Raw genomic sequence first — 26,313 nt, forward strand, 5'->3', positions numbered from 1 at the left:
AAAATTTTGGCACAGCTTGGCATCCCTTTGGACTGCTGTCTTACCAACAGCTTCCTGATTCATGTCCAAGTCTCCCTTTGCTCATCACTTGTTGTGTGAGTTTCTGCACCTGCAATGGTCTCTGTCCAATCTGTCTGGGAAGTGACGGCATAAAATGAGCATCTGAAGTAAGATGGGGCCAGGGGTCAAGTCCCAAGACTTTACAAATGCTTTACAAACGTGAAATGAAAATGCCAAAGTTTTAATGAGGTGAATCTTTTAATTCCATTTCCCCAACCAGAAGTTATTCAAAAAACACCAAATGTGACTAGACAAATTCACAGTTAAAACTGCACTTTATAATTGATTACAACTTTGCTGTTGTAACCAATGCGCACATTACACGTGTGCTGTCCTTTCTGTGTGGATCATGAAGGTTCACATATTGCAGTATGCAATGCTATTAATCTGCTAAAAACTAGTGAACTTCCTCTGGAAGCTCCATTAGTATCCAAAATTACCCAGTTTGACAGACTTTTGCAGGGTACAACTGAGCTGATATTCTGGACTTTAGTCTCCTGGACATTGCGTAAGAATGCTAAGACAAGGGTCACCGATTCCAGCTGGGAACCAACGCTTTGAGCAGGGTTGAGCACCGAAGTCTGAAAACCGAATACCAGTGTCAAGAGATTTTACAGGTAATGATCGTATCAAACCAACGACAGAATATATTTGAGTTTTTATCTGAAAAATTGAAGCTTTGTTCCCAGACAGTCTTGTCAGTGTGAGGGGTACAGGATTGGTTTTGGGTTGTGGTTCAGGGTTCAGGGCTCAGGCCTGTATGAGGAAGGGGGATTGGCCCTTGGGGATCCCTGTTCAGGGGTCAGGGGTTCAGAGGCGGGAGAGGGGCTGGTGGCCACGGGAGGGTCTTTCTGCACGAGTTCGGGCTCATCCTGGCCAGCCTGAGGAGGGTGAACCAACACCCGGTCGATGATCCCAAAATCCTGGGCTTCCATGGGGCCCATGTAGCGATCTCGTTCCATTACACCCTCTGGTGACCAGGACAGGAAAAAAAAAAAAACGGAATTATAAACTGCCAACTGTGTACTTCAACACCAATTTTACATGCAATTTCCTTTTTTACCCGCTCTCACAAACAGTAGTGCATTACCTATAGTTTCAATGGGCTGCCCGGTGTGTTTGCTGTAGATGTTGTTTATCTGCCTCTTCAGTTTAAGGATCTCCTCAGCTTGAATAGCAATGTCTGTAGCTTGACCCTGGATGCAAAATGCAACGTTTAAATGGTTTACTTTTACCCAGAGTTCTCAGACTGGATAAATACTTAAATATCCTGGTTTGCACAAGATCCATTTCACTAGGAATTGTAGAGCCACAATAAATCACAAATTAATTCAAAACAATCCCTTCATAGCAGATTAGTTATCAGTGCATTTTACTGAAACCCACAAAATCAGTTTTCTTCTTGTGCACCATTTGTGCCCAAAACTACATCCTCTCTCGCATTCAAAGGCTAGTTTCCAGTCCCCCCCCCCCCCCAATCTCCTCACCCTGGCCCCCCCGGAGGGCTGGTGCACCATGATCCTGGCGTTGGGCAGGGAGTGGCGCATGCCGTGGGTCCCTGCAGCCAGCAGCAGGCTGCCCATGCTAGCCGCCTGGCCCACGCACCAAGTGGAGATGGGATTGAGGATATACTGCATGGTGTCGTAGATGGCCAAGCCTGCCGTCACCACACCCCCTGCGGCAGAGGCAGAGACAGCGTTAAAATGGTCTCCCCCCCCCCCCGCAAACACAGTGTCCACCAGGAGGGCAGCAAAACCTTCATGCTGATCCATACCAGTTAGCCTACAAACACAATGCTCCCCTACATGCAAAATGTTCAGGAACCTCATTTGGAGCATTAGCGACACAATTTCACTCCAAAAGAGTGAGGGTGTTCCGCATGCTCCCAACCCGGTCTCACCTGGGCTGTTGATGTACATGTGAATCGGTTTATTGTTACTCTCTGACTGCAGAAAAAGCAGCTGAGCTATAACCAGACTGGCCACAGAGTCATCGATCTGAGAAAAGAGAAAGATAGCAAGGGAAAGAGGGAGAGGGGCAATAGATGAAGACCTTTTAGAATCACCTCACCAACCGAAACTCAAGCACAGCTGGGAAGTCCATGATTACTTAAACCAGAGAAACACAGAGCAAAAGCAGCTTCTCCACTTCCTGTTCCACTGCGCTTCGCATGGGTAAACCAAAACTTCACCACAGGGATCACACACACATTTTAAACCCTTAGTGTGACCACAGGGAGGGTGCTGCAGGGATCACTCCCAACTTTTTAGCCCCCCACCCCGGCCTTTTTTTTGTCTCTGGTGGTAAATTCCCCAAACACAAATACCAACTGCCACATCCTTCATAGATTCGGGAAAGTGTAGGCACCCCCCTTTACAGCACCCCTGATCACACCAGCACCAACTTAACAAGCATTTGTGCTGGTAAGGGCTCTTTTGAATTCTTGTCACCTTGTTTATAAACATTCTAGAGGCAATCGCTCCATTATATTCCATAGATACGCTAACAGACTTACTGGTCCCATTACACAAATGATCCTCTCCCTTAGCAACCTGGAGTATATGTCATATGCTCTCTCTCCCCGGCCCTGGAAACAGAGAAAGAGAGAGACGGATTCCACCATTATGTCATGATTCAATACTGAATAGGCTGGCGTGGAGATTTGTTAAACAATTTTGACTCAAGGAAACAGCATATTCTCAGTCACTGCTCTGCTATTTCACACAGAGTTCCAGGGTATGAAATTAGCACCTGCCTCCAGCCAAATGCTGGTAAAATTTTGCTGGTGGTTGGTAAGATTTTCTACTCTAGTAGCCACTTTGGCAGGTAATGTTAACCAATCAGGCTGTGTTATTTTGTAAAAAAAAGAAAAAAAAAAGTAATGTGGCTGATAAAATGCTGAAAATGGCTGTTGATTTTTAGAATCCACAAGCCACTCTGGCCAGTGGGTGAAAAAGTTAATAAGCAAAAGTCACTGGATTAAAACAGCACCAGAAATCTCCCGTACATTAAAACATAAAAGCAATTGTAGTTAGACTTTCTACTGGAAGTGCTGTCATAATAACCAGTAATTCACATAGATAATGCTAAATATGAATAAATCAACAATATTTCAACAAAATGGCAATAATCGCTAATTTGTTAAACTGTAAGACGTTACCGACCCTATAACCGAATATGATCCGTCAATCACCACTTACCGTTTGTTCTACAACTATGGGTATAAGGGGGCTCCGCCATGGGGGGCTGAGGTGCACTGACCGTGTTCCCTTCAGCACCGACGCCCCACACTGTAACACCCGCTGAAAAAAACAAAACGTGAAGGTCAGGAGGAAACGGCGGTATGAATCGGGGGGATAAGGCATAACGGAGAGTGCTGTGGGTACTCTCCTCACAAAAATAAACCACCAAGCGACATGACATCCTATGTCATGATTTCTGAACAAAGCCAATAACGACTTGCATGTAATGAGATATAAATACGAACGTTAGCCTACATCACGTCAATTGATGGAGCACAATCCACAGTACATCTACGAGAAACCCCCAAGGCTTCACCAAGCCGGATAAAGACATTTTACCATGTCTTTCAACTACACTTCTTCGATTGCTAGATTTCAAGCAGTGTGCGAAAACTAGCGAATAATTAGCAAATATCCATAGAATAACAGCTAACTAACTAGCTAATAATTGCACAATCTCACAAGGTGACGCATGCTAGTTAAACGATCCGCTACGTTACACAAGCAATACTTCAAACTGTTCAACAAAATTATGTTGTAAAATACAAGTGCGCACATGTCACTGGGATAAAGTATTCGGACTGTATGTTGTCCAGTTGTTTTTCCAGTTAGCGATCTATGAAATGTAAAAGACATTTTGAAACTTAAAGCGCTTATAAGTCATTTTTTATGGAAAAAAGGTTGGCTGTAATACTCACTCGTATGAGCATTGCGAATATGTACCATAGATCTGTACAAAAGGCAGCGCGATACCCTTTAACCTCATGTTACCCGGAATTTATCTTTATGACCTTTCAAAGTACATTCAAAGATGGAGGGTGGATTAACAAGATGTACGTGTTACAACGGAAGTCAATGGAGACCGGTGTCCAGAAATTTTAGTCAGATTGTAATCTAAAATATGATTTGTTAGATTTGGGTATAATTCGCCCTTGTGACATAAGGGGACGTTTTATGTAAAATCTGTATAATTTTAAAGTTTGAGCGGCAGAAAAAGTAACGACTTGCGTATCTTATTTGCTCTCCAAAATCTCCATGGTCATGTGACAAGTTGACGGAAGCCAAATTAGTGAAATCCCTTTTCTGCACACTAGATGGGAGTAGTGTGCCAGTCGTGTAAGAATCGTGAACTTTCATTTTGTGTTTTCATATTATTAATTGAATTGGTATATACATGCCTGTATATAACATACTTATAATAATAACCTATGCATAAATTGGACATTTGAATGAAATAGGTTTTTGTCAATGGTCTTTGTAAAAAATGTCTAAACAGTGCCAAAACACAAATTCATTCAGGAATGCAACCCACAAAACCTTGTGACATTTTCACAGGGCTCCTATAAATAGACAAATAAATGGAAGAGAAAACCACATGATCTGGCTAAATGAAAGGCGCGTGGTAATGGTTAAATTACAACCCAAGACTCCCACTTGAGGAGGCAGCAGAGTCGTGAACATCAGCCGGATGTGGTCTTGAATGTAGAATGGGGATAAACGACAAAGTACTTCACATCAATTTGAAAGGCATATATGCGGAATAGCTTAATTAATTAAGGTGGAATCAGACTGACGTGCAGCCAAAGTGGTTTCATGTATTCTCTGCCACAGAATTGGGAATGGGAGTCCGTTTTCCACCACTTCCAGCAAAGATAGACATACAGCATTTTACTGGACTCTTACTTTTCTATTAGAACCTTTATCTCTGGCAATGGCAGTCTATGAACAAGACTAGGCTACTTTTAAGCCAAATACATACTATTGCCTTGAGTCCCCTCTGAATAGTAAAAAATATGCTAATACTCCCCGAGCGCAGTGACTATCTATTCTAGCCTATCCAGGGGAAAAAAAACACAATCTACTTTAAAACTATGGGATTACATTTCATCCATTTACAAGTCCTGTTAATTACTGGAAAGAACCACAGCAATCCATATGAAAATCTGCCTTAGTTAATATTATTGCAGTTTTTCTGCTGAAAATGTGCTCATCCCTCCAGCCATCCATTATCTATACCTGCTTATCCTGGGCAGGGTCACAGGGAGTGCTGGAGCCTATCCAAGCGTGCATTTGGGAGAGAGGCAGACATACACCCTGGACGGGCCACCAATCTATCGCTGGGCACACACACCATTCACTCACACGCTAACACCTATGGACAATTTAGCATCTCCAATTAGCCTAGCTGCATGTCTTTGGACTGTGGGAGGCAACCGGAGCACCCCAGAGGAAACCCACGAGGACACAAGGAGAACATGCAAACTCCACACAGAAAGGCTGAAAGAGCACAGAAAGGGGCACAGGGCCTTGAAATCTCCATCATGTACATCAAGTATGACTTAGAAATGCAGGCAAACAGGCTCAGATGACCTGATGACGTCGGATACAGACCCAGTACAGACAGTTATTAATATTTTGAATTAATTAGCATGAATAACTAACAAAGTTATACGTTTGCCTTGTTTTTAGCAACCCGGATTAAGAAATATTGGAGTTTTCCCTTTTTTTGAGGGATTTGGCCGCGCTGGGTCAAGGAGACGACTTCGAATTTCCAGCGAACGTCCTACCACTGAGTCCGAAACCGTGATTCCAGAATATTACCGTTTGCTAATGATGCGGCGGAAAACGTGACTTATCGGCCAGCAACCAATTAAAAAGTTGCTTTGGAAAAAAGGAATGCTGCTGTCTTTTCGTCCAGGGAAAGAGAGGGGGAGTGCGTGAGTCAGAGCGAGTCCCACGGAAACTTTGGTTATCAGAGTGCACGGACTGACACTTTTCCCTTCGCCGTCATGTCCAACAACAGCGCGAGCAACAGTAACCTGGCAATCGCACAGAAAGCCGTTAAACAGCTGCGACTTGAAGCAAGTGTCCGCAGAATCAAGGTAAAATACTTAAACCAGGAAAACACAAGGAAATATGTCGGAACAGGGTGTGACTGTTGCGGACTTGTCTGATACGTCCATTTGTAAGCAGCCCGTGGTGAACAAGTAATCAAATCTTCACTGTCGTCATAATTTAGCTAAATCTAAGGATTTGAGTAGCCTAAATAGTTTATTGTGTTTTTCATTTATACCGCCCTGTGTTAAGCTGTTTTAGTGAGACTTGTTATTTAACTGTATAATCGCTACACAGAACTGTGTTTCAGATGACTTGAATGGCGCACACAATGACATTTGTAGAATGATGTTGTTGTGTAGTCTACGTTGACGGTGTTTGCGATTAGTAATTTTCGCTTTATTTGACGCTATAGTCTACAGCGGGACTGTTTTCAGTCGCTTGACAAAAAGTGGAAGAATTCTGAAAACTTTGTTTGGCCCAAATTTATAATCCAAATGAAGGCTGAATGCTCGGTGTTTGTGCATTTGCGTCTGTATGACAGCCACAGTAGCCTAATGTAGCAGCACCACATGCTTTATTATGCTTGATATATATATATATATATATATATGTGTGTGTGTGTGTGTGTGTGTGTGTAAGCATAATAAAGTACGTGCCACCCAAAATGGAGTTGCTGTTACTGTCATTGCGCATATATATTGGTCGCATTGTGTATCATGTTTGCGTCCTGTTGAGGTTGAGGATGTACTTTTATCTTTTTCTCTCTCTATTTTCCTGGTAGGTAGGCTACTGGCCTACTGTAGACTACCGCTGTTTCCGCGCGACAGCAAACAGTAGGGCTCTTTGTTGATTGTGTAGTTTGTAGATTATGTGACAGTGGACGATTGTAGCCTGGGTATTTTTCCCTGAACTGTGGAGGAAATCCAGATTAAAGAACGTAGAAGCCAACCGAATAGACCCACCAAAGTGAAGCCAGGAGTACTAGCCTAAATGTTACTGGGATTTATGAACTAGCATATAGAGCTTTGAGAAACAACGAAATCACTTACCAGTCTGCCTTAACACTAATGAGGAAATATTACGTGGTATGCTTTGCCTTGATGTAGTTATATTTGCACCCGCATCCGCGTTACAGTAAAGTGTGAGAATATCAGTATTCTTGATCTAACAACATTGCTTGGAATTGTGACCGTGGATTTTTGTGAAACCCGTCACGGCTTTGTGGATTTGGCCATTCAAGGCGTGAAATTTTATATCTGAAGAGTTTATTGCATCCCAAATCTATACACGACTCAAAATATGGCACATACCCTGCGTGTAATCCGTGTATCACTAAAATGTGACAAGACCCTTTTAAATTCGATCTTTAGTGATACACAGTAGCAGAATGAGTTAAGTTCACTATTACATGTGAAGACCAAATGCATATTCTTTATATGGCTCAGCTTTCATTTCAAAAGTAGTTTCAAATGTGCAATAGAGATCTGGATTTGTGCCGCAATGGTTTCTGGTGTGATCCGCAGCTGGGTATTACTCTTGTACCATTGAGAATGTGGACAACTTAACCTGACTTGCTTCACACGTTGCTGTATAAGTGGATAGCATGTAAAATGAAATCTGCTCTGAATAAGGGCACCTGCTAAATGATGCATTCAGATGACTTTGTAATGACCTATATGTCTGACCAAAGGGAATCCATATTGTCTATGGACTGTTGTGAAATCCAGGAAAGCCCGTACGCACCAAACAAGGCCTAAATGTGAAGATATTAATGACATTTTGATCTAGGTGTGTGGTGACGTGGGTGTACTCAGTACACACCAAGCAACATACGTGCAAGCCTTCCCAGTTCCACAGTGTAGCTGCATTTTGTAAAGTATGCAGCACAAATCTCTCCTGTCATTTAAAAAATTTATTTCTGTGCTCTGGCTCCTCACTTCCTTAGGGCATTTGGATATAATAAACAGTTAGGGTCAAATTTTAACTGAAATAAGAAGCAGCCTCAAATTATGCTTGCAAGTGCTAAAAAAAAAAAACTTTTGTGCTACAAAAGTGCTACAAAAAAAATTGTATATTTTACTATGGAGCTTTTATACTTAGAAAGCTCATCCTGTTAGCATTAGAAGTTAATGGAAGGCTTTATTTAAGCATTCCCAAAAGGCAAGCTGAAATGTGTTTTGGTCCAGTTATTTCTAATCTCTTACTGCCTTGGAGGCTGGTGTTCTAAGCATACCAGTCGTAATCCTGATACTAATTAGGTGGCAGCATAGCACAATTAGGGAACTGCACTTCTAACTCAACGGTTGTGGGTTTGATTCCCATCTGGGATGCTACTTTAACATTACCCTTGAGCAAGGTACTTAACTGGAATTGCTTTAATGAAATATCCAGCTGTATAAATGGATTGCATGTAAAAAAGGAAAGCAATCTGTGTTAATTGCTGTGGATGAGAGTATCAGCTAAACGCTGAAATGTAATTTACAGTTAAAATGGCACTTCCACACCACACTTTTATTTTTATTTTATTTTTGCCATTTTCTCCCCAATTTAGTCTTATACCAATTCCCCTTGTGTATCACAGTCCTGGTCGATGCGCTATCCACTGTCAGGAGGGTGTAGACTGCCACATGCCTCCTCCGATACATGTGGAGTTACTAGCCGCTTCTTTTCACCTGACAGCGAGGGGTTTCACTGGGAGAGCATGCGGAGGTTCACGCTATCTCCCCCAGATGCCCTCCCTGAACAGGCCAGTAGGACAACAGACCAACCAGTAGGAATTGCTAATGCAACGATCAGGACTCATACCGGCTTCCCACCCGCGAACACTGCCAATTGTGTTCATAGGAACGTCTGACCAAGCCAGAAGTGCCGCTGCCAGGGATTGAACCCAGGTGCGGTGGTAGGTAGGGTGCTTATACCTCTGCATTACCCAGACGGCCCACAACACACTTCTACACAGTTATAATCTGCCCTCCGGTGCCTGGTTTTCTAATGGACCCAGGTACGGTGATATTTCCCCACGAGGACACGTTCAGCTCCAAAGGTCTGTGCACATCACATAAAGTCCTTGAACCTTCTGGCAGTATCTCTGTTGGGTAGCTGTTTCAATCTGTGGCTTGTCCCTTTTCATTGAACACAGAAGTTGAAACTGAACACTACTGAGCACTGTGCTGAGACTGAAGGGAGGAGGCACATAGATCCCCAAACATCCCTGCATGCTTTGCGGTGTGCATCGTCAGCGCGGTTCCCTCACCGTCAGTGTGTAAACGTGTGTTTTCAAGGTGTCCCAAGCCGCGGCGGACCTGAAGACCTACTGTCTGCAGAACGCACACAAGGACCCGCTGCTAATGGGGGTCCCATCCAGCGACAACCCCTTCAGGCCGCCGAAATCTTGCTCCCTCTTCTGACACACAGGTGCTGGCACAACCCCTATGCTAAAGTCTCCCTCTCTCACTGTGATGGGCCCACCCACATGTTCACTGCAGAGACACCAGACTGCACGAATTGTTCATATTTCTGTTTTTGATGTACATTATCGGCTTCATGGACATGACATTCCGTCTTTATGAAGTCATCATGAGCAGCAGCAGCGTCTTAGAATGGTTTATGTTACGCAGCCTAGTTAGCGATCTTTGCATATACGTTGAACTTTACCCTGTCTGAAAGCTCGGCCATTTCTTTAGGCCTTCTTTGGGAATATGTTGAACTTTACTCTAGGAGACTCTGCCATTTCTTATGCATGCTGTATGGAGCAGTTGTGTTGTGCTCGTTAAGGTGCCACTTTCTGCATGCTTCATAAAGGTCGTCTACAGCCCAGCTTAATGTGAAGTTTGAACTAACGCTTGTTGAACTTGTATTTATGTCACTCTCCACTCACACTTACTGTATGTCTCCTTATTCACTCTCGACTGCAGGTTCATGATTTCTTTAATGAGCCAGGTTTTCTCTAGGCTGTTAAAGCGAGCCTCGTCAAAAATGAGCACACACCTTCAGCCTTATTCTGCTCCTGAAAGAAATACATTTTATCATTGATTTCTTTTACAGTGTGTTATAATTCCTTCATTCCAGTAGCACGTTTCTTAAATGGCAAATCCATGAAGTCATTCGCTGTGATGGAAGCTTAATCACTGTTAAGAGCGGGACTGTGCTTTCATTGATTCTCACCCTGTTGCTGCTGTGCAGTCAAGCTTTGCATCACCTCTGTGGCACTAAGCATACTGCACAGCAGCTCTCGCCCTAGTGAACAGAAGCAGCACACTGATGTGGGTTCTCTGTTTCTCTTCCAGCAGGCGAAGCTGGTGAACCCCTGGGACACTTCGGGGCTCGCAGCCCTTTTCCCTCCCCTCCCACCCCTCTTTCCTCCCTCCCCTCTTTCATCCCTCATGTCACTCTCGTCCTCCTCAAGAAGGCACTTCCCCGGTGGGAGGAGTCTCCACAGCCTGCCCGAACGTCAGTGGACTTCACCGTGATCCCCTCACAAAATAACCCGCCCACACCCAACCTCACCCCTCCTTCAATGCACTCACCCAAAAAAAATATAATGAATATAAGAAAATATATATGTATTGTGTCAAAATGGATTATAGTCCATTATAAGTAATTGCACATTCTGTAGTAGAATAAGTCTGTGTTACTTTAGCGCACAGAATTTTAGAGACCCATGACACTTCTCCCTTGTTTCCTGTGCACTGTACTGTAACTTTCAGGGGTAGGTCAGCACCATGTACCAGCTGACCTGCAGTAGATTTTCACCTTGGTCAGTAAGGAAACCTGGAGCTATTATGAGGGAACCTTAAAATGTTCCCTTGCTCTGTTTGGAGCATAAGACCATCTTCTTGTTAATGCAATATCAAATCTTTACACTTTTTACACAATAACCCAGCAATGGCCCAGTGTTACACTACTTTTTATTCTTCAAATCTTTGCTGATAATTACACATGTAAACTCTCACATAACAAACAGCACACTATTTGTATGAAGAATACTATTTCCCATTGATATTTAAAAATATACTTTTACCAAATACTCTTGACAAGGAGAAAGCAGGTATTGAATGAGACGAGCCCATTCTTATGAGAATTAACAAGCTGTTTTGCGTCAAAAAAAAATGTTGAGTAATAAAAAACTGATGTGCAATAGGACTTTTTTAGACAACATAAACCAAGTTCAAAAACATTTGTCTTGCAGCTCATACTAGTGGCATCTATAATAAATGGCACCCACGTTGGAGGTGGACATATTATCCTTCTGCCATTACAACTTTAATTATAATTCATTGTATTAAGACAGGAGGAGTAGCAGAGCGTGTGGATAAATTCTCACAGCGACAAAACGGTACGAAATCCACCAGAGCTGGAAACGTTCTGCTCGATAAGCAGTTTGAGACCGAGATGCACAAAAGAATAACATTAAGGCCAACAGTACGCGTATAAAGAGCTCCGTTTTCTGCCTCGCCTGAGACACAGGAAGCTACACTATAGGCGCCCGAGGTTTCGAGCTGCGCGGCGCATACCATACGCAGATGGACACCATGTGGGCGCTTCACCTAAAAGCTACGCGGCAGCACATACCGTACAGTACATACCATAGAGAGCCTGGGACCGTGCGGGTATCTCACCCGTGAACTACACAGCAGTACTTACCACAGATATTCAGAGACCGGGCACGACATAGCAGCACACTGCCACACAGTGCATACCATGCGCGCTTATACTATATGGTTATCTCTCCCTGTACCTGCTCTTTTGGAATTCAGGTAGTTTGACAGATTTGTCCACCCTGTCTTTTTTTTTGTTATTCAGTGAGTGCCAGTGCTTTGTCTTGTCCTTCTCTTTACCATTGCCTCCGGCACCATAATTACTCAGGTTTCGACGAGTCCACTTCTTTTTTCAGTTTTTTTTTTCAGTTCATCAGAAATTCTAAGCTCTGTTTAGGCCCTTTGAGGAGTCTCACTCCTTCACTCCCACTCTTCTGTGCATCGACGGCTTCTGTGTACAACAGGATGTTGTCATTGTGCTTTGCATACTCTCATGTGCCAATATTTGTATTACTTGAAAGGTAAAGAAAGGTTTTTGGTAAATATGTACAAGTGTATTTCTTCTCCATGTACAGAAGGTATTTCAGCAAATTATATCCTTGAATTATTTTGGTTACACCTGAAGGTATGGACATAAACAAACTGTGTAGTTACATTGCAGCAGTTAACCTTGAAGCAAATTATGGGATGTAGGAGAAGAAGAATTAGAAGGCGAAACAGCAAATGGACTGTGGCTCTAAAAATACCCTTTAGGATTTTTAAAATGTCAATGATGTTTTATAATCAGCCCTGTGTGTAAAAGGGTAGCATTTAATACCAAAATGTTACCTTTATAAATGATGTAACGCTGTTACTCTCCTGTGCCTTAACTCAAGTTTTTGTTAATGCCCGTATTGTTGATGTTAAGCTCTCCATATTGTTCGGTTGTGGCAATTATTAAAACCATTGTTGTTTCATGACTGAGGTACTCTGTGTCCATCATTATCGTTTTCATATTCACTTTCATTGTCATTATCAGTGGTATTAACGCTTGGAATTTTAATGAATTATTACAAATATTGATTCATTTAGTGTAATTACATGTTTTATCCAAATAGTGCATCTTTCATGCGTAAAGAGAAGACTGCTGGCAAGCCAAAATAACTTGCTAGTTACATTGCCAACATGGTGACCTGATGATTTGTGGGGAAAGTATTTAGCTGTTGAATGTACATAGCTGGCCAGTTTATCACTAAAAACAATAGACCGGACATAAAAAAAACATCTTGAAATGTACTTTCTGAAACATTAACTAATAAACAACTTATGCTTAAAAGTGTTATTATTCATAATTTTACTCAGGGGCCCCCTTTGAAAACTGGGCAAAATACTAGCCGCAGGCCCTTTCCTTGGAGAAGGCTTGGACAATACACGTTATTCCACGTTGACAGGGCGCACTCCTGAAGGCAGTGTGAGTGGCGTGCCTTGCTGTTGCATCGATTGGCCACAGCATGGCAGTAATGTAGTTGGAGCTCTGTTTTATGCGTGTGCGCGTGTGTGTGTGTGCGTGTTTTTGTGTTAATGCGTGTGCGCAAGAGAAAAGAGAGAGCGAGGGTGAACGCGTGTGTCCAGCGTTGTCTCTCCCCTCAACCGAAGATGGCGGTGTCCGTGTTCCCCGGCGTGCGGCTCCTTTCTATCGGAGACGCCAACGGAGATATACAGCGACATTCGGAGCAACAGCCTCTCCGGTTGGAGGTGAAAACCACGCAGGATGCGGCCCTGGTTAACCTCACTAACGGTGAGTAGTTGGCGCACTGTTCTAGGTTTTTCTATCCGGCCTGCCTACAGCTCCCGAGTTGGGCTACGATCTCCACTCCGTCCCGCTGCTTCTCACTGAAGGCTATTTTCAAAAGCAGCCATCTCAAAGTGCTCAGTGTGCTAACTGGATCTAATAATCTGAGTTAGATTTACAAAAACGGGCCTACCTCCCTTTAGTAGCTGCTCTGATTTGATTTAAAGTTGGGGGCTGACCAGCTCGCCTAAAGCGTGCGGGGACACGCGAGTTCAGGGTCCGGAAATACCGTTAATCATTTCACCACGTTTTATTTGTGCGTTTCTGTTTTTGTATTGAATGAGAATCTACAGCCAAGAGCCGGGAGGTCGACCATACACAACTTGAATAGGTTTAACTTGGTCTAGCTACTGGGTTAGCTTGCTTTGTTGCCTTTTAAGTTGAGCAGCTAACATAATGAAGCGTAAAGCCACTCAGCGTCGGCTGGTGAATGTACTGTTAAAGCCAATGGAAAATGTTGTTGGAATAGCTGATGGTTAAATTGTCTGTTTTACTTGGTGAGTTTACAGGAAAAGACGGGAACTGGATGCTAGCTAACTGATAACTAGCTGGCTTATAACGTTACCGTGCAACTCCAGTGTGAAAGTATAGAAGAATGGCTTGAGGTCTAACTTGCAACAATAACTAGCTAGCTACATCAATAACTTAAGTTTAAAATACGCCCACGTAATATGAGTCAGTTGATACACTCGATGATATTTCGGGCCTTCGATTTGTTGGTCACCAGTTAGCTCTTAAAGTAGTTAGCTAGCTTAACGGTAATGGCAGGAATACAAAACCAAGTAGCTTCTGCCTTGCGCATCTCTGGCACAACAGATGAACGCACAGATGGCTTGCTGACTATCTGTATTGCTACTATGATTGGCCAACTATAACTCGGTCTGTATGGTCTGGGAGTGATAACTACCACTAGTAGCTAGTTATTTATGTTATTTGGCTTGGTACGTTACATACAAATAACGTAAAAAGCTAGATAAACATGCTGGAGTTACGAGTTAACTGCACAAGTTTTGTTCTCCGTGATTTTGGCGAACAATAGTGTGTCCCCCGCCCCCTCTCTCCTGCGGTCGGCCTCCCGCTCACACTGGATACGGCTTTTGTTGGCCACGAATGGCGCATTGATGTTTTATTGTAACTCATGTTAGCTCGCTAGCCGAGGAAAAAAGGCCTTTTGCGTTTCTTTGAGCTTGCTAACTTGGACTGTGACGCTGTGTAGTTGCTAGGAAGGTTTTGCTCTCTTGCGAGTGGCTTTAGAGAAGTTTTCCTGTACTTTGTCAGCTCCGGCTGTTGGAAACAAAACCTGTGAAACGTTTTCAGGTTTAACATGTAATAAGCTCCCCCAACTTTTAACAGGGTATGCCAATGTGCAGCCCCTACAGCTCATGTTTTGTTCCACTGTGTTGTCTGAATGGTGTGTGTGTGTGTGTGTGCATGTGTGAGAGACAGTGATTTAAGTGTGCAGTGTCTAATGATGTACGTTGCACTGCTCCCCACAGCCGAAGAGACGTGTGTGTTTAAGTGCTCAGTGTCGAAGGAGACGGAGTGCAGCCGCGTGGGAAAGCAGTCCTTCATCATCACCCTGGGCTGCAACAGCGTCCTGCTGCAGTTCTCCTCTCCTACAGGTACTTACGGCTCCATCTTGGCTCTGTTTCCGCCTGTCTGTCCTACTGTGCGGTTCAGTCCTAAAGGTACTTCATCCTTGCTCTGTTGTTCCACTGTATGTTTCTCCCTACTTGTTGTGCAGCAGTTTTCTGTTCTTAAGTTGGGTGTCCAGCTCACCCCTGGGTTCTTCTGCTTTTTTCTGTCAAATCAAATCAGTTTTATTTTTATTGCGCTTTTTACAGAAAACTGTCGCAAAGACTCTATACAGAGTGGCAGAGAAGGACAAAAACAGCAAGAACCATGCAAAAACCAGGCCTGAAACCCCAAGTAGCATGCACATAAGGTTACAAAACAGAAAACTCCCTGTGGGGATAAACCCTCAAGCGGAGGCTAGAAAAAAAATCCCTGATGGGAAGAAATCTCGGGAGGAGCCCGGCTATAGATGGGGAACCCGTCTTCCTCTGGCTGGCCTGGTGTATAGTAGCAGTAGAATGGATGTAACCGAAATGCAACAAGGGATCAATCAAATAATTAACTAGTAGAAGTCCAAATTGTATAGTTCGGTACAGTGCAGTTTAGAGGGGCAGGGTGATGCATCTGGAGCTCCAGGCTGTGTTAAGGCATGGGCATGGAGCAGGGGAGGAACAGGGCTGCAGCAGTCTGTGGCCAAGGAGTGAGGGACCGGGCTGGAGCCATCCCGTGAACTCAGGGAAAGGAAAGAGGCTGGAGCAGTCTGTGAACTCAGGGAAAGGAAACAGGCTGGAGCAGTCTGTGAACTCAGGGAAAGGAAACAGGCTGGAGCAGTCTGTGAACTCAGGGAAAGGAAACAGGCTGGAGCAGTCTGTGAACTCAGGAAAGGAAACAGCTGGAGCAGTCTGTGAACTCAGGGAAAGGAAACAGGCTGGAGCAGTCTGTGAACTCAGGGAAAGGAAACAGGCTGGAGCAGTCTGTGAACTCAGGGAAAGGAAACAGGCTGGAGCAGTCTGTGAACTCAGGGAAAGGAAACAGGCTGGAGCAGTCTGTGAACTCAGGGAACGGAAACAGGCTGGAGCAGTCTGTGAACTCAGGGAAAGGAAACAGGCTGGAGAAGTCTGTGAACTCAGGGAAAGGAAACAGGCTGGAGAAGTCTGTGAACTCAGGGAAAGGAAACAGGCTGGAGCAGTCTGTGAACTCAGGGAAAGGAAACAGGCTGGAGCAGTCTGTGAACTCAAAGAAAGGAAACAGGCTGGAGCAGTCTGTGAACTCAGGGAAAGGAAACAGGCTGGAGCAGTCTGTGAACTCAGGGAAAGGAAACAGGCTGGAGCAGTCTGTGAACTCAGGGAAAGGAAACAGGCTGGAGAAGTCTGTGAACTCAGGGAAAGGAAACAGGCTGGAGCAGTCTGTGAACTCAGGGAAAGGAAACAGGCTGGAGCAGTCTGTGAACTCAGGGAAAGGAAACAGGCTGGAGCAGTCTGTGAACTCAGGGAAAGGAAACAGGCTGGAGCAGTCTGTGAACTCAGGGAAAGGAAACAGGCTGGAGCAGTCTGTGAACTCAGGGAAAGGAAACAGGCTGGAGCAGTCTGTGAACTCAGGGAATGGAAACAGGCTGGAGCAGTCGGTGAACTCGGGGTGAGGGCCCCAGGGAAAAAGAAGCGGAGAAGATCAGGTTGGCACTAGAAAGATTGTCAACACACTTGGTGAATGTAGTCTTTATGTCAGAAACCTAGAATAAACAGTTGGATAGAAGCACCATCCAGCTACTACAGAATCCACGACCACCAGTGTATAACCTATAATGACTTAAGGCAGCCACTACCAAGAGCCGTACTCTGACTGCTCAGACCAAACATTCATGGACTAGGCTAAACTACCATCCTTTGTGCCATAGCCCAGAGCAATGCCCTGGGTTAGGCTGATAAGCGGACATTTGGACCTGCTGGTTTGAGGGGCAGCACTACTAGTATGCCCAGCCCTCTCAGTAGTCCGGACATCCGCATTTAACTTGATAAACTTGGTGATTTAACGTGGCCATTTATCAGGATAGAGGACTACAGGAATGGTTAAATATAGGATTGACTAAAGAAGCAAGTTTTGGGCCTACTCTTAAAGGCAGAAAGAGCCCAAACATGCATAGGGAGGTTGTTCCATAAAACAGTACTTCTACTGCTGACCATCAACTTGTATCTCTCTCTCCCTCTAACTCCCTCACTCACTCACTCTTGTGCACTGTTTTCTTATCCAGAGTCAGTCCTTAAGCTTTCCGAGGCGTGCCCAGCCCCTGTTGCTAAGCTAGCCCTTCTGAATCCCCTCCCAGTCTGCAGTAATGCTTTTCCCCCTCAGATTTCTCCTCCTTCTACAACATCCTGAAGAACTGCCGGGGACACAATGGCGAGCGGTCGGCCTTCAGCGAGCGGACGGAGGAGTCCTCCGCTGTGCAGTACTTCCAGGTGAGTGTCGACCGCTGCACAGCCGTGTGGCCCACAGACGTTTCAGATGCACCTTGTACTCGCATCATACATAAGCCTGTATACACACACAATACACTCACTACACACGCAGATCAGACAGTCTTTATACCCAAGCGCATACACACACGTCGGACGCACACACAAATGAAATACGCATACACTTCACACAAATCAGACAAGCACTACATGCACGCACGTCAGACGCACATACACACATTAAACACACATACACACACACTCTCACACACACACACACACACACCAACACACACACAGATACCAGACATGTATTACAGCTGCACATGCAGATCTGTTGCAGCACACGGATCACAGGGCTGGATATACAGACTCGCCCTGGATGTGACTCCTCCTCCCCCCTGTAATCTCTGACCTCCTGCTGTCCCTTCTCTGCGCAGTTCTACGGCTACCTCTCCCAGCAGCAGAACATGATGCAGGACTACGTTCGGACCGGGACCTACCAGCGGGCCATCCTTCAGAACCACGTTGACTTCAAGGACAAGGTGCCGGTCCTCACAAGGCTTGTGGATTATAGATTGTTTCTAGTGGGCATCAGAAGGCATCTGCCCCTCTCTCACTCCCCTCTGTGCCTCTCAGGTGGTGCTGGACGTTGGCTGCGGGTCCGGGATCCTCTCCTTCTTCGCGGTTCAAGCTGGAGCTCGGAAGGTGTACGCTGTGGAGGCCAGTACCATGGCACAGCATGCAGAGGTAGTGCACACGAATCCATATACACACACACAAGCACACACATGTACGTGCGCGCGCACACACAGAGCCATGCACGTATACACACACGCACATATAGAGATACGCATGTACGCACACACAGTATTCTGTGTATAGTTGCAAGTATAATTGCGCTCGCACACACTTGTGTGTTTACATGCACATAATCGCACACAAGTATAAACATGCACACACACTGTTGAATAGTTACCCCATGCCCAGGCATACACCTGCATGTGTATGTGCACACGCTTGCAGCCACGTCATCACCCAGGTACCAATCACTGATGTACAGAACCCCAAACCCACCGCACGGGTCACCTGACCTGCAGGTACGCGCACAGTTAATGTCCTCCCAGTCAGACAGGTAGGGACACACTCTCCCTCTGAGCTCCCGTCCCTGTGCCCCCGCAGGTCCTGGTGAACAGTAACGGGCTCACGGACCGGGTGGTGGTGATCCCGGGGAAGGTGGAGGAGGTGACTCTGCCCGAGCAGGTGGACATCATCATCTCCGAGCCCATGGGCTACATGCTGTTTAACGAGCGCATGCTGGAGAGCTACCTGCACGCCAAGAAGTTCCTGAAGCCCAGCGGTAGGGAAGGAGCCCCCCCCCCACCCCCCGACGTGTCCTTGCGTCGTGCTGATGCTGATGGTTTAATAGCGTGACGGTTGGGAAGCTGTGCTTGTGACGCAGAACAGTTCTTGTGCTGGTGTTGCTTAGAGAGGCAGCCTGGAACAGTTCTTGTGCTGGTGTTGCTTAGAGAGGCAGCCTGGAACAGTTCTTGTGCTGGTGTTGCTTAGAGAGGCAGCCTGGAACAGTTCTTGTGCTGGTGTTGCTTAGAGAGGCAGCCTGAAACAGTTCTTGTGCTGGTGTTGCTTCCAGAGGCAGTCTGGAACTCGGTAGTGAGTGTTGCAACCAAGCACTGATGATTTTTACACGCTACGCGCTACCGCTTTGTGGCTGTGCAGTTGTGGCTCCTTGACGTTTACACGTCACAGTAACAGCACTTACAGATGACCGGGGCAGCTCTAGCAGGGCAGAAATTTGACTGACTGACTTGTTGGAAAGGTGGCATCCCATGAGAGTGCCTTGTCGAAAGTCACTGAGCTGTTCAGTATGACCCATTCTACTGCCAATATTTGATATTTGTTTATGGAGATTGCATGGCTGTACGTTTGATTTTGTACACCTTTTAGCAATGCGTGTGGCTGATGTAGCCAAACCCACAAATTAGAAGCGGTGTCAAAATACTTGTAGGCCTTGTGTGTGTGTGTGTCCGTGTGTGTACGTATGTATGTGTATATATATATATATATATATATATATATGTGTGTGTGTGTAAGCAGTTCTGGATATGATCATGTTACATGGCCAAATGTAATTTTAATCAGCACTGTCTGGCCAGTGTGCTTTGCAGCTATGAAAAGTTTATACATGCAGCCTTAAAGGGGCTGCTGCTAGAATTATATTTTAGAAGTCACATGTTTGTGAAGCTGTGGGTCATATTTGTTTTCAAGACTTGTATTGGGTGGGGTGGCTGATATGTAAAGAGTTGTTATCAGAGTAAACGTTGTTTAGAAAAGCAAACTCATTTCGCACCCCACCTCACACCTGCCCTCCCTATATCCAGGTAACCTGTTCCCCACCATTGGGGATGTTCACCTGGCCCCCTTCACTGATGAGCAGCTGTACATGGAGCAGTTCACCAAGGCCAACTTCTGGTGAGGAGCATGTGCAGGACAGAAACAGGAAGTAGACACAGCAGTAAACACAGCAGCCCTCCAGGATGTGAGTTTGAGATTCCTGTTCTAAGCCAATAGAATCCTCTTCATTGCTCTCCCTCCTCCTCCCCTGTTAGGTACCAGCCTTCCTTCCACGGCGTGGACCTCTCCGCTCTGCGAGGAGCCGCTGTGGACGAGTATTTCCGCCAGCCAATCGTGGTGAGGAGCCGCGGAGCTGCATGAGAGCGGGAGGGATGGAGGGAGCGTGTGTGTGCGTGTGCGTGTGTGCGCGTGTGCGCGCCTTTTGGGTGATTTGCTGGGTGCACACATGGTGACAGTGTATACACACACCCACGTACACACACACACACTCACTCACACACATAGATACATTCAAACACACATACATATGGGTTTGTTTAAGGGTGTGCATGGATGTGTGTGTCTCCTGGCTGTGTGTGTGTGTGTGTGTGTGTCGGTGTGTGTAAAGCCCGTTCCTCAGCAGCTGTGGTGAGGGGTACGGTGGAATCCCACTGGGGCTGCTGGCTGCTCTGCTCCCTGGCCAGGCCGCACATTAACCCTGCTTCTGAATCTCCTTCTTCTCTCGTCTCCCTCCACCCCCCCCCCCTCCCTTTCTGTCCCCCTCCTCCTGCTGTGGCCTCTTGCTCTGGGACAGGACACCTTTGATATCCGCATCCTGATGGCCAAGTCGGTCAAGTACACGGTCAACTTCCTGGAGGCCAAAGAGGAGTCCCTGTACAGGTGTGTGTGTGTGTGGCTCTGCCTCTGAGCTCACGTGCCTTCCAGCAGGGCTCTGCAGAATCTCCTTAGACCGCTCTGAGTCAATACTTCTAAAGGAGGGGAAATTGATGGTCTTTTCATCACCATTTTTAAGAGCTCAAATGTAAATGCTTTAGATGTGAAAATAACAGACATTTAGAGCTTCTACAGAATGCGTCATGAACTGATAGTTTTCACGCGTCATTGTCATTCATCTCCTTTTGGGTTCAGTAGTGATAAACTGTCCATAAAAGCCGTTCCTTAGCTTGCTCGAGAGTCAATACTATTTAGTCATTCAGTGTCTGCTTGTGTAGTTTGGATTGTGAAGGAATACACATGAATGAATTATGTGAAAGTATCGAAGCATCAATATTTACACACTTGTCGAGTGCTGAAAGACTTCTGTCCCTCCCACGCTCCCCCTCTCTGTTTCCTGCTCTTCATTTGTCCTCTCTTCTTCCCTTCCCTCTCAGGATAGAGATCCCGTTCAAGTTCCACATGGTGCAGTCCGGCCTGGTGCACGGTCTGGCCTTCTGGTTCGACGTCGCCTTCATCGGCTCGGCGTGAGTACGCGCTCGCACGCGGTCTGCCTCGGTCTGTTGCCGTGGTGACGCTCAGACCTGTCACTGCGGCCGCGCCGGCCACGTTTATGACGTCCCTCTCAAATCCAGCCCTCAAAGATCAGGTTCCTAAAAGGGATTTCATTTCCATTCCGTAGGGGATTTATGAGTTTGTCACACAGGGGAGGAACTCATATGAGTTTGGATGGTTTTTTGTTGAAAGTGAGTGTGTGTGTGCGTGTGTGCATTGAACTTGCCAACCTGGAGATAATGGACAATTAACAAACCTACAGGACTGTGGCCTTCTGGGTTAGCGCGAGGTCTATCAAACTTGCTGGACCGTTGCACTCTGTGATTTACGGGGGTCTCTATCGAAACTGCTGGGCCATGGTCCGCTGAGCTCTGAGATGAAGGAGCCCCGGTCATCAAACAGAATGGCTCTCCCTGCTTCATTGGAGGGCTTTTTAAAGCAGTCCCTCAGTCCCACGGGGGCCTGACTGACTCCTGGAGGTCTGTGACCAGGTCGTATCTCAGAACGATGGTTCGGACAGACGAGGTTACTGTAGATGACAGGTCGGCCTGTGAGCTGCCGGCATGCTGGAGGCCCTAATGACTGTGTGGAAAACCGCGCCTTGCCCTCGCCTCGCACGTTACAGAGTAAATAGACGGGCGGCGGTTGGAGTAGAGGGGCGGGGCCTAGGATCAGACTCGTCTGTCCGGTCTCTCGTCATTTCTGTGCATTCCGTACCACCCTCCTCTGTTACTTCTCTGCCTTTTTAATAATGTAAGTACACCTATGAAGTGTTCTTACAGGCACCAGGCAGGTGTGACCTCGACACTTGGAGGTCTTAATTGCTCATGTTTCTGACAGTCGGGCCAGAATGTGGTACAGAAGTGCGCAGGGGGCACCGCTGATCACACCGTGTCACCTGGGTGTGTTTGTACAGGACACAGGCGCTGCGTGTTTCGTTAAATTTCGGCACATGAGTAGGTTCAGGCGGGAGTTCCCCTGTGGGTGTGTGTAACGCGCTCCCTGTGCTCTGCCGCCCCCTGCAGGACGACCGTGTGGCTGTCCACAGCGCCCACAGAGCCCCTGACCCACTGGTACCAGGTCCGCTGTTTGCTGCAGTCGCCCCTCTTCGCCAAGGCGGGGGACACGCTGACAGGAACAGCCCTGCTCATCGCCAACAAGAGGTCAGCCCGAGTTCCCTGCCCCGCCTTTCAGCGTCGCCTCTGAATCCGTCGCGTGCGTGCGTGTGCATGTGTGCTGATGTCATCTGTCTCTTTCTGTCTCGCCCTTTCAGGCAGAGTTACGACATCAGTATTGTTGCTCAAGTTGACCAGACCGGATCCAAGTCCACCAATCTCTTGGATCTGAAGAACCCCTTTTTCAGGTGAGCTGGTACATCCCGTTCAGTCTGCGTGCATGGAGGTTTGGGCTGTTCCATTCAGGGAGAAGCGGGGGTGGTAGAGAGCTGCTGTGAGCGCTGTGTGTGTATGTGTGCGTGTGTGTGTTGCAGGTACACGGGGGCCACCCCAGCTCCTCCCCCCGGGTCACACTACACCTCCCCCTCTGAGAGCATGTGGAACACCGGGGGGTCTTACAACATGAATCAGCCTATGTCAGGTACACTGCATGGAGCGCGCACACAAACACGCATGCACACACACACACACACACACACAAACAGACACAGACACACTCGCATGCATACACACTGGCACAAACTCTCATATCTGCCTGTGTGTATACGCGCACACATGCACACGCTCATAAGTACACTTCAGATGCACAGTCACGCATAGGCTGAAACACATTGGCACAAAGTCTTGCATTCACATATGTATATATACACACACATGCGCATGCACACACACAAAATACACACTGGGTATGTGGTGAGACAGACATTATATTTCTCTCTCTCTCTCTCTCTCTCTCTCTCTCTCTCTCTCAGGGATGCCTGCGGCCTATGACCTCAGCACGGTCATCAGTGGCGGCTCTGGAGCTTCTCACAACAACCTCATCCCCCTGGGTGAGCTGAGGCTCGGGGACGGACAGGCAGGCAGGCAGAGATCAGCCCTCACAAGCTGGACTGCCTGAGTGCAATATTAGGGCAGCTAGGCACTTAGGGACACTGGGTGAAAGACAGGGTCACTTGTTGTTTTTTTAAGAAGCCCTTAGTAGTACAAATGTAACGGAGTGCTTGTTTTTCAGTAGGCCTAACCATTACTCAGGGTAAAAAAGAGAAATAGCATTTTTTTCCACTACTTTCGGTGCAGATGAGTTTTTTCAGGCCATAACCACATTAAAAACAGCATTGTCTAGCAAAACAAGGCAGTGTGGGAGGGAAAAGATAACACATGATCTTGTGTGATCAATTGTGATCAATTAAAAGTATCCTTTCCTAGTGACAGTTTCTCAAAGAAATGCAGTTGTGTGTGTGTCTGTGTGGGAGAGATTGTGTGACTGATTCAGGCTCTCTTCCCCTTTCCAGTGAACACAGGGATTGTGAATCACACTCCCTCCAGAGTGGGCTCAATCATGAGCACAGGAATAGTCCAGGGTAAGCACCCCCATGTGGCCTTTGTAGGGAGTGCATACTTGGCTAATTGATGACAACCCTGTGTTACTATCTCTCTAGGAAGTGGGAAAGTTTGGGGGGGGGGGTCATTTCAATTTTAATTCACTAGAAATTGTTTTAAGTTCAGTCTCTCCCTCCACAGGAGCCACTGCTGGCCAATCAGGACACGGCGGCAGCAGCAGCAGCACCTATTACCCTGCAAATAGCCAGTTCAGTATGGGGGGCCCTGCCTTCTCCATGGCTTCCCCAATGTCTGTGCCCAGCAACACCATGCACTACGGGAGCTAAGGCCTCTAGGCCATCCACAGCCAGAACGAGCAAACCAAAACCAGAACTGCCATTTTCCGTTTCTCTCCTGCACACCCCCCTCCCCTTGCTCTGACCTCACCTCCATGCACCCAAACCCATTTCATCTTTCCAGTCCTACTTTGATGTGCCACTGATTTTGCTGCAGTCTGTGCACTTCCAGTCTGGCCGCTAGGTGGCAGCGCTGTTCAACAGATTATGTTGGAGGGCTGGCTCATTTACATTGTTTTTAAATGCTTTACGCACACACGCACACACACACACACACACTAGATACACCAAAAGGACTTTGTCTTGCTCTAGATCCTGGGTAGAAGAAACCGCTGATTCCTCCTCCCCAACACCCCTGCAGTCACCCTCCCTCTCCTCTTCCTTGAACTCTGTCCTTCCCCCCTTGCGGGAGCGATATCATCCAAGCATATCTTTCTAACTGCACCTCTGGACTCACCATTTACACTGATCAGCGGGGGTTCTTCTGGGTTTTACTTGTTTCTATCGTGTTCTTTTTTTCTTTTTCATGCCAATCTTGGTTTTATAAGCACCGGCCATCCTGACGGAGATATTTCGACTTTCAAAGTTGCATCTCGCCGGCATGTGTGTCACTGCCATCTTACCAGAACTGTACAGGAGCTGCACCAGAGCTCGGTTGGTCCAAGCTCTGTCCAAGACCCCAACGCCACCCCCCCTGGCCTCCACCCCCACCTCCACCATAGGAACCGCCTGACCAATGGACTGGTCAGCCAATGACCTTTGACTGTGTCGACAGAAGGGCTCCTGAGCCAATCACTCTGAAGATGTGTAAGAATGGCTGTGAATGCTGCAGGAAGGGCGGAGCTTGGATAGGAAACTTTCGTCTGTGAGCAGGGGAGCCGTTCGCATCAGCAGTGTATTTGTTTACACCCCCACCCCGCCCCCACCCCACTCGCCCTGCGTCTCTAGGTGTTTGGGATTGTGAAACTGGTGTGTGTTGGCCCCGGATTGGAGAGGAGGGCCAGTGAACTCCCGTCACCCAAACCCCCTCACCTCCCCAGCCTTGCCCCACCCCCTTACATACATCGAGTCATGAGGCCTGCTCCTCATCTCCTCTCCAAACAGGCAATAGTGTTGCCCTAGCAACAGACAGACTGTGAAACGGACCTGTGCATCACTTCCAGTCTGACATGCGGACTCCAAAATGCATTTTATTCGATCAAGCAACTATCAAGATGGGGGGGGGGGGGTGTTTCTGCTAGTTTGTAGAAGTAATTTGTCTTTCTTTTCCTTTCACAAAAAAAAGAAAAAAAAAAATAGGAGCAAATTAAATGTGGGCGGAGATTCCCCCAAACCCAAAGCCTCGTGTTGACACTTGCACAAGTACCCCACTGCATTGTGGGTCCAAAAGCTTACATTGGTAATTTAAGTGTCAGATTGTAACCACCGCTGCTTTGGTTGTAATGCACACACACACACACACGTAATCCACCTTCTGGAAAGAGGCTGCCAAAGGTTATTGAAATATCCATCGCATGTCCCCCAGGAAACTTAGATTACAGCAGTAAGAGCAAATATGGAAATACTGGTTGCTCTTAGGCTTTCTTTAGTAGCATTAGAACAGGTGTGTGCAGAAGTGACTCAAGATGTTAACCTGCCTATTACCTGAATCCTATTTCAAATGGGTACAGAAGTGTCAAGATCTCACAGATGTTAACTTGCCTGTTGCATGAATCTTAACGGTTAGAAATGTAGAGATCTCCCATTCTGCAGTGGGGTCATTTGTATCATGGAACAGGGCTATGAGAGTCTTGGGTTGGGCACTATGGTTAGATTCAATGTCTTTGAGAGAGTCATCCCCAGATTCTCAGGTGGGAGTATCTACGCCTATGAGGTTGCGCGATTCCATGGAGAGCTGAAGGCACAGATCTTCAAGTGGCCAAGCAATCGATTAGGTGACCTCCACCTGTCAATCTCTCTCGGACCCCAGACGCCTTCTGTTCCTGACCAGATGGGCCCAGCATGGCACGGCATTTTTGTCCGTTGTGCCAGGATCAGACCACCCAGTAAGATGCCCCCAAGCACAATG

General features: G+C 46.6%; 3 protein-coding genes across 4 annotated transcripts; 2 read left to right on the forward strand and 1 right to left on the reverse strand.

The window, feature by feature from the left end:
- Positions 1–239: 239 nt before the first annotated feature.
- Positions 240–4,119, reverse strand: clpp (caseinolytic mitochondrial matrix peptidase proteolytic subunit). Its single transcript, XM_064315768.1, has 7 exons — positions 4,001–4,119; positions 3,261–3,362; positions 2,576–2,647; positions 1,961–2,057; positions 1,548–1,735; positions 1,151–1,256; positions 240–1,030 (listed from the first exon to the last, which is right to left on the reverse strand). The coding sequence occupies exons 1-7, from the start codon at positions 4,010–4,012 to the stop codon at positions 804–806; spliced, it is 804 nt and encodes a 267-aa protein (XP_064171838.1). The 5' UTR covers positions 4,013–4,119; the 3' UTR covers positions 240–803.
- A 1,879-nt stretch (positions 4,120–5,998) lies between these two features.
- Positions 5,999–12,636, forward strand: si:dkey-204f11.64 (uncharacterized protein LOC100537752 homolog). 2 transcript variants are annotated; one of them, XM_064315771.1, is made up of 3 exons: positions 5,999–6,184; positions 9,422–9,554; positions 10,430–12,636. In XM_064315771.1, exons 1-2 carry the CDS (start codon positions 6,092–6,094, stop codon positions 9,545–9,547), a joined length of 219 nt encoding a protein of 72 aa, XP_064171841.1. In that variant the 5' UTR covers positions 5,999–6,091; the 3' UTR covers positions 9,548–9,554; positions 10,430–12,636. The 2 variants fall into 2 exon arrangements, with proteins under 2 accessions (XP_064171841.1, XP_064171840.1); XM_064315770.1 differs by having other exon boundaries at positions 6,000–6,184; positions 10,427–12,636.
- Positions 12,637–13,197: 561 nt separating this feature from the next.
- On the forward strand, positions 13,198–25,303 carry carm1 (coactivator-associated arginine methyltransferase 1). Its single transcript, XM_064315752.1, has 16 exons — positions 13,198–13,454; positions 15,005–15,130; positions 17,430–17,536; positions 17,974–18,078; positions 18,173–18,283; positions 18,716–18,893; positions 19,933–20,023; positions 20,161–20,242; positions 20,700–20,785; positions 21,277–21,366; positions 22,420–22,557; positions 22,668–22,757; positions 22,884–22,990; positions 23,322–23,399; positions 23,862–23,930; positions 24,091–25,303. Exons 1-16 carry the CDS (start codon positions 13,238–13,240, stop codon positions 24,234–24,236), a joined length of 1,821 nt encoding a protein of 606 aa, XP_064171822.1. The 5' UTR covers positions 13,198–13,237; the 3' UTR covers positions 24,237–25,303.
- Positions 25,304–26,313: the final 1,010 nt, after the last annotated feature.

The sequence above is a fragment of the Anguilla rostrata genome, chromosome 17 (genome assembly GCF_018555375.3).
Source record: "Anguilla rostrata isolate EN2019 chromosome 17, ASM1855537v3, whole genome shotgun sequence".
Classification (NCBI taxonomy): domain Eukaryota; kingdom Metazoa; phylum Chordata; class Actinopteri; order Anguilliformes; family Anguillidae; genus Anguilla; species Anguilla rostrata.

Coding starts and splice junctions, on each gene's coding strand:
- clpp (XM_064315768.1), bottom strand. Junction 2,058..2,575: donor TCATTTGTGTAATGGGACCA/GTAAGTCTGTTA, acceptor CTCTTTTCTCAG/ATCGATGACTCTGTGGCCAG. Junction 1,031..1,150: donor GCAGCCCATTGAAACTATAG/GTAATGCACTAC, acceptor CCTGGTCACCAG/AGGGTGTAATGGAACGAGAT.
- si:dkey-204f11.64 (XM_064315771.1), top strand. CDS start 6,092: ATGTCCAACAACAGCGCGAGCAACAGTAACCTGGCAATCGCACAGAAA. Junction 6,185..9,421: donor CAAGTGTCCGCAGAATCAAG/GTAAAATACTTA, acceptor TGTGTTTTCAAG/GTGTCCCAAGCCGCGGCGGA.
- carm1 (XM_064315752.1), top strand. CDS start 13,238: ATGCGTGTGCGCAAGAGAAAAGAGAGAGCGAGGGTGAACGCGTGTGTC. Junction 21,367..22,419: donor GTCGCCTTCATCGGCTCGGC/GTGAGTACGCGC, acceptor CGCCCCCTGCAG/GACGACCGTGTGGCTGTCCA. Junction 22,558..22,667: donor CTGCTCATCGCCAACAAGAG/GTCAGCCCGAGT, acceptor TCGCCCTTTCAG/GCAGAGTTACGACATCAGTA.